Below are 7,973 nucleotides of genomic sequence, written 5' to 3' on the forward strand. Positions count from 1 at the left end.
GAAATACTTTTGAAGATACAACCTGTTTAAGTAAAAAAAAATAAAAATAATAACGTTTTGATATTCACCTAAGGTTTTGTCAGGGAACGCTTTTTAAGATGATCGTTTAGGGCTTTATTTTGAAAATAGTAACCGGAAGTTGTAGTGTATTATTTCCTCTAGCTTAGCGGAAGTTGGGTGCTGCCTGCCTGGCAGTCACAGTAGCCACATTTAAAGGGGCAGTGCCGGATTGTTCATCCCAGGAATGTCTGCTAACAAGCTTCAATTACATGTTTCTCTGCCAAGGAACTCTGTTATTACATTTTTTGTAGCTTCATGTTGAAGCACCAGTTGAAGTGAAGGCTTTGTTTGTGCTGGGCTACCCTTTACAATGTCAACATGTCCTCAATGGGGCTGTTATAATCTTACAGGGACAAGAACTTCATTCTGCATAGAGAGAAAAGGGCTGAAACAAAAGGGGCTGATATGCAATTAAGATCCCCATCTTGATTCAGTCATTTTCTGGTGTGTGTTAGACCATTACAATGCCAGAGAAATCACTGTTTCAATATCTCCATAAATTTGATGTTGCATATATTTAGACATGGACCCAAAGTTTCCAAATAAAGTCTTTTTTTTACCCTGTTTGTCCCAACCTTTTTGGTTTGTGATCCCTTAAAATGAAGTCTATGTGTGACCCTTCATTTCAGGTTATGAGTATAGGGTGGATAGGAGCAGTTCAACCAAAGAGTTTCTTCTTTCTAAGATTATTTCATTACGCGGCTTATAAACCTCTCAATCACTGTCCAGTTTTTCTCAATTCAAATAAACAATAAAGTGGGAAGGAAATGACAATCCTGCCTAATCATCCCCCTAGGTAAAGTGTCCAGTATTTCACAAGGAAAAATGAACACCACAAAAACTGAGGAAGAGTCAGGAGGGAAAAATCATGTGCCAGATTTTTTCATTCTTTTAAACATCTGTTCTTGTCCTCTTTCTGGGGCCTTAACCCTCAGGTTGGGAAATGCTGCTTTAACCACACTGTGTAGTCCCATATGAATGCAATCTGCAATCTGTGATATAGTTTATTAGCATTCCACACAGTTCTACACATACTCAATATTCACATAGGTACATGTTGCATAACATTACCCATTATAAGGTACGGTTTGAGGGTCTGATTGTGGTGATAGCCAGACGTCTAACAGCTGTAAAGAGTCAGACAAATTAAGTGTGTCACAAAAAAAGCCATTTACTTTAACAATGCACTCAGCATTTGTGACAGCAAGGAATAATATAAGCATTATCCGTTTTGTAAATGCTTCTCTTATTGTGTTGATCAGTCCGTGGGTTAAAGTATGCAGCTCTCAGGCCATGTCCTCTTCCACACTCTGTGTCTTCACTTCGACTTTTTTTGCAGGGATGTAGGAGCCCATTCCTGCAGCTCTCTCTGCCTCTGCCTGTGTGTACGGCTCCTCTCTGAGCTGCTTCAACCTGGATGGAGAAAGAAGAAGAAGAAGAGGTAAGCTCTAAGGGACAGAAATTTGGTAGATAATTGTCAGACAAGAAAGGTGAGTATATGAGAACACATGGGTGAAATATGGTGCCGTACCGTCTTTTGTGCACTTTAGTTTTGAAGTGCTCTTTCATGGATCTCATATCCACGAAATATCTCCTGCAAGACATGAAGAGCCACAGGGTTAAAGGCTACCGTTTTATTATAACCTTTATTCAATCAGGTCATCTCAGTGAGATCTTCTTTGTAAGAGAGACTTGAGCACAGCAGAATAAGAACGGAGAGAAGACACACAACAAAACACAACCAGTCACGCAGAAACAATCACATAAATACATCCAATGGGATGAGACTTTCAGGAAAATATTCCGTTGCTCATCTGATATCTGTGCTGCTTGTTATTACACAGCTAAATATTATCCTAAAAGCACAGAGGTGAACGCTCTCAAACACTATGCAGCCAGTTGCAGTGGTGGAATGTAACTAAATACATTTACTTAATTACTGTACTTAAGTACAAGTTTGAGGTACTTGCACTTCCATTTTATGCTACTTCATACTTCTACTCCAATACATTTCAGAGAAATGATACTTGTTACTTTGCAGATTCAGATTATTAATACACAATGTAAATAATAAATGATGATGTATTATTATGGATTAAGCTACCCCAGCAGTATATAAAGTAAATAAATCCAGCCCCACCTTTACCAGCTGCAACATTATTAATGCTAATACTTACGTACTTTTACTGAGGTAAGATTTTGAATGCAGTATTTTACTTGTAACAAATTTAATTTACAGTTATAATGTTACTTTTACTTAAATAAAAGATCTGAGAGTACTTCTTCTGGCCAGTTCAGCTCATCTACAATTTGTAATGATGATTAATAATAATGCCCATTACAAGGACATATCCTGATTTGTTGTTGCACCGTGTTACAGATAAGAATCAGTGCAATTGTTGGACAATATAATAACCAATGGAAAGCCCTATTAATTTAGGAAGCAGTCCTATTCAGCCCCCACAAACAGGGGTGAACTTACTTAGATTCAGGTTATTAATACAAAATATAACGAACTAATTAATTATTATATATTAAACTACCCACCCGTATATAAAGTAATATATATATTAATGAGTATTTTTACTTTTGGTACTTTAAGTATATGTTGATGCTAATACTTACGTACTTTTACTGAGGTAAGATTTTTAATGCAGTACTTTTACTTGTAACAAAATAAATTTACAGTGATAATGTTACTTTTACTTAAGTAAAAGATCTGAGAGTACTTCTTCTGGCCAGTTCAGCTCATCTACAATATGTAATGATGAATAATAATAATGCCCATTAGAAGGACATATCCTGATTTGTTGTTGCACCCTGTTACAGATAAGAATCAGTACAATTGTTGGACAATATAATAACCAATGGAAAGCCCTATTAATTTAGGAAGCAGCTCCTACAAACAGGGTGAACTTACGCGCAGTGTAAGCAGTAGTGTTGTGCACATCCTGTCACATCGAAGTCCTTCTCCTGATTGAGCAGCTTGGCTGCTGTCTCAGGCTTCATGTCTGAGTGGATCTCGTCCAGGTCTTTAGTCCTGTGCTTTGTCTTCCATGTCCTCGCAATGTGCTTCTTCGAGTCACTCTTGTGGTTACCTGTTTGTGTGGACTTCCCCATGTTGGATCCTGGTAAAGAGGAAAACAGGAAAAACAGATATCAGCCAACGTAGACGTCTTAAAAAAAAACAAATTGCTTATTTTCGAGCCACCAAATAAAGTCGTGTGGATTAAATGTGTGCCAATCCGAAATTGTCAGCTCAATGAAGTCAGTATTAAAGCAGATGTCCTTCTTTAAAACCCCGACGTTTAGCTTTGCTTACCTTTGACACGTGTGGACCAAGAGGAATGAATTTCACTTCCGGGTCAAGAGAAGTAAAACAATATACATACTCATCATACGTCACCAGAGGGCGCCAAACACCACTATTTGTCAAAAAAAAGATGGTTAAAATAGAAAAAGAAAAATAATGCCATGCTATAGTCGTCGTAGTAAACAACATTAATGGTTAAAAGAAACCATGAAATACAAAAGTAACATTTGCATAAGCCTATTCTTTAGGTTTCTCTACTGCACTAAACTCAACCATATATTACCTTACCAAAAATAAGTTTATTCAAGTGTGCTATTAGTATACTTCTTTTAAACTTAAGATAAGAGAGTATACTTTCAGTTTACTTTTTATGTAAGTATCAGATAAATACTTATAAAAAGTGTACGTAAGTATACTCAACTCATACTGACAAGTCTACAAAAAAAGTCTAAGTCAGGGGTCAGCAACCTTTACTATCAAAAAGCCATTTTAGGAAAATAAAAAAATAAATAAATACAATCTGTCTGGAGCCACAAAACATTTGAGCTTTGTGATGAAGGTAACACAGTTTATAGTCTAAGTATATAGTACATAAGTCTAATGCAGTGAGGGCCCAAATGCAAATGTACTACAGAGTATTAGGGCCACATTGAGGGAAAAAATAGTAATATACCAAGAATAAAGTCATAACTTTACGAGAAAAGAATTCATAATATAACGAGAATAAAGTCATAACTTTACGAAAAAATAAGTTGTAATATTACGAGAATAAAGTCATAACTTTACGAGAAAATAAATAAATAACACGTAAAATTACTACTTTATAATATTATGACTTTATCGTAATATTACGACTTTTTTTCTCGTAAACCTTTGACTTTATTCTTGAAATGTCAGATTTTTTTTTTTCCTCAATGTGGCCCTAATACTCCGTCGTACCATGGTACCATAGACCTACAACAATGATAAATAAAAATGAAAATGTAAACAAAAAAACTGTTATTCATTTCCACAATTTTTTTAAAAATCCACAGGGAGCCACTGGAGAGAGGCTAAAGAGCCGCATGTGGCTCCAGAGCCGCAGGTTGCTGACCCCTGGTCTAAGTATACTTGGCTCATACTGACAAGTATACAGAAAAGTCTAAGTTGGCTTATAGGCCTACTTGTACTTAATCTTTTGATCAAGATATACTTAAGAAAAGTATAATGAAGTATTCTTGCCTTATAGGCCTACAACTTGGCTTGTAGTTGTGCTTACTTTTTGATAGAGCAGCTTAATAAAATGTGTGAAGTGAAAAGGCATACAATTTTAAACAAGATTTTCCAGTTGAATCATGTTTGCACTAAATTAATTAAATAATTGCACATGTTTTCTGAGTGCAATGTTATTTGTATGCTCCTTGATAAGTGGGCCCATCAGGTAGATTATTGTACGTGACATGACACCTTCCTAGGCTCTTCGTTACCTTCCAATGTTAATGATGTTTTGATCAGAAATAACTGTATGAAAATAACAAAATGAAAGAATGAAAGAAGAAGAGGCTGTATATATGAACTCCACGATGAAACATCAGGATAGAAAGAAGGGAGAAAATAGAAAATTATATAATTCATTAACTTTCTGAATGCAAGCTAATTTAATTGATGTTAAAAATAATTTATGGGCCAAGGATTGCATTAAGTGAAAAAAAAAAAGGTTTGCTAAATAACACCAACCCACAAATAATAATACCGAAAAATTGAATGAATGAATGAATGACTTTATTTCGAACATAAAAATAAATAAAAACAGATACAAAATAATAACAAACAAAGCAAGAGTCATAGTGTCCGAAAAGGAGTAGGTAGTAGTAAAACTTATATTTACCTACCCCTTTCTCACTTCTCCTCTAATAACTCATATATCATAGAATGATAATATAATATAATATAAAAACTATCCCAGATTTATTTACATTCCAAATTACATATAAGAACAGCATGCCAAGTTTATTTACAACCCACATATCCATCCAGAGTTAAAAAGTAGATATAAACCAACCCTTAACGCAACCCTTATCACAACTCTTCTTCAACCATATACCTCACAAAAATATCTTTTTTGTATAGCTTTTTAAATTGATTTATATTTGTGCTCTGCTTCAACCCATCACCTAACCCATTCCACAAATCCACCCCACAGACTGAAAAACACATACTCTTCTTTGTTGTACGAACACAATGCTTTTTAAAATTCAATTTCCCTCTTAAATTATAACCCCCCTCCTTGTCACAATTTTTTTTTTTAATATTGCCTGGAAATGAATTATTTCTTGCTTTGAACATAATTATTTAAATTGAACCAAATCCATGAATTTCAATGCACGTGACTTTAAAAACAGTGTGATTGCTCTCTTTTGTAGTATGCATAATGGTTGTAAGTTGCTTTATAAGTGTTAAACCCCAAACTTCCACACAGTAATTCAGATATGTTGATACAAGTGAAGAATACAGAATGTGTAGTGATTTATGGTCCAGTATGTGTCTTGTTTTATCATGAAACTGCTATGCTCTTTGCCAGCTTTGTTCTTACATAATTTATCTGTTTCTACAAGTCCCCCCCTTCTTTCCCATGATGTTTTCCTTGTCATGCAGGTGAAGAATGCACTGACATATTTTAAATTTCCCGACAGCACTTGAAGGCGGCCCCATCAGACTAGATCTATGGATCAAGATATACTTAAGAAAAGTATGATGAAGCATTTTGGCCTTATTGGCCTACAACTTGGCTTGTAGTTGTGCTCACTTTTTGATAGAGCAGCCTATTAAAGTGTGTGAAGTGAAAAGGCATAACATTTTCAACAAGATTTCACAGTTGAATCATGCTTGCTCTAAATTAATTGCACAAGTTTGCTGAGTTCAATGTTATTTGTACGCTCCTTGATAAGTGCTTAAAAGAAACCATAAAATACAAAAGCAACATTTGCATAAGCCTATTCTTCAGGTTTCTCTACATATATATACTATAAATACTTAACAAAAGTGTAAATAAGTATACTTGGCTCATACCGACAAGTATACAGAGGTCAAGGGACCCCTTCGATCTCTGCAGACCTTCCTGGGCTCTTCGTTACATTCCAATGTTAATGATGTTTTAATCAGAAATAACTGTATGAAAAAAACAAAATGAAAGAAGTCTATTATTGTTGTCGTTTTATAAGCTGTATATATGAACTCCACGATGAAACACCAGCACATAAAGAAAAATAGAAAATCATATAATTCATTAACATTGTGAATTCTAGCTAATTTAATTGATGTTAACTACTAATTTACGGGCCAAGGATTGCATTAAATGAAGAAAAAAACATGTTCACTAAATAACAGCAACCCACAAATAATAATATTAATAACATATTTAACATGTTTCTACAGGTCCCCCCTCTTTCTCATGTATGTTTTCCTTATCATGCAGGTGAAGAGATGCACTGATAGAAAGAAGGGAGAAAATAGAAAATTATATAATTCCTTAACATTATGAATGCTAGCTAATTTAATCAGAATCAGAATCAGAATCAGAATGGTGTTTATTGCCAGGTGTAAGAGGTATACACTAGGAATTTTCTTTGGCTTTGTTGGTGCAAGTCAAACAGTATAATAACAAAAGAATAGATAAAAACGTTAGAATAAAATAATAAAAAATTGTAATAATTGATGTTAAAACTAATTTACGGGGCAAGGATTGCATTAAATGAAAAAAAAAATAGGTTTACTAAATAACAACCCACAAATAATAAAATCTAAGTATACTTGGCTCATACTGACAAGTATACAGAAAAGTCTAAGTTGGCTTATAGGCCTACTTGTACTGGACTAGATCTTTTGATCAAGATATACTTAAGAAAAGTACAATGAAGTATTCTTGCCTTATAGGCCTACAACTTGGCTTGTAGTTGTGCTTACTTTTTGATAGAGCAGTTTAATAAAATGTGTGAAGTGAAAAGGCATACAATTTTAAACAATATTTTCCAGTTGAATCATGTTTGCTCTAAATTAATTAAATAATTGCACATGTTTTCTGAGTGCAATGTTATTTGTATGCTCCTTGATAAGTGGGCCTATCAGGTAGATTATTGTACGTGACATGACACCTTCCTGGGCTCTTCGTTACTTTCCAATGTCAATGATGTTTTAATCAGAAATAACTGTATGAAAATAACAAAATGAAAGAATGAAAGAAGAAGAAGAAGCTGTATGAAGTCCACGATAAAACACCAGGATAGAAAGAAGGGAGAAAATAGAAAATTATATAATTCATTAACATTCTGAATGCAAGCTAATTTAATTGATGTTAAAAATAATTTATGGGCCAAGGATTGCATTAAGTGAAAAAAAAATAGGTTTGCTAAATAACACCAACCCACAAATAATAATACCGAAAAATTGAATGAATGAATGAATGACTTTATTTCGAACATAAAAATAAATAAAAACAGATACAAAATAATAACAAACAAAACAAGAGTAGTAGTGTCCTAAAAGGAGTAGGTAGTAGTAAAACTTATATTTACCTACCCCTTTCTCACTTCTCCTCTAATAACTCATATATCATAGAATGATA

General features: G+C 34.1%; 1 protein-coding gene across 1 annotated transcript in view; it reads right to left on the reverse strand.

Annotated features, from left to right (window-relative positions):
- Positions 1–1,050: 1,050 nt before the first annotated feature.
- Positions 1,051–7,973, reverse strand: part of znf593 (zinc finger protein 593) — a 70,455-nt gene continuing 63,532 nt past the window's right edge. The window contains exons 2-5 of the mRNA XM_074660941.1: positions 3,383–3,397; positions 2,981–3,188; positions 1,592–1,654; positions 1,051–1,473 (exon numbers count right to left, since the gene is read on the reverse strand). Of these exons, the coding sequence (XP_074517042.1) occupies positions 1,347–1,473; positions 1,592–1,654; positions 2,981–3,180 (390 nt within the window). The 5' untranslated portion in view covers positions 3,181–3,188; positions 3,383–3,397 and the 3' untranslated portion in view covers positions 1,051–1,346. The remainder of the gene's footprint in view (positions 1,474–1,591; positions 1,655–2,980; positions 3,189–3,382; positions 3,398–7,973) is intronic.

The sequence above is a fragment of the Sebastes fasciatus genome, chromosome 15, assembly GCF_043250625.1.
Source record: "Sebastes fasciatus isolate fSebFas1 chromosome 15, fSebFas1.pri, whole genome shotgun sequence".
In the NCBI taxonomy this organism is placed as follows: Eukaryota; Metazoa; Chordata; class Actinopteri; order Perciformes; family Sebastidae; genus Sebastes; species Sebastes fasciatus.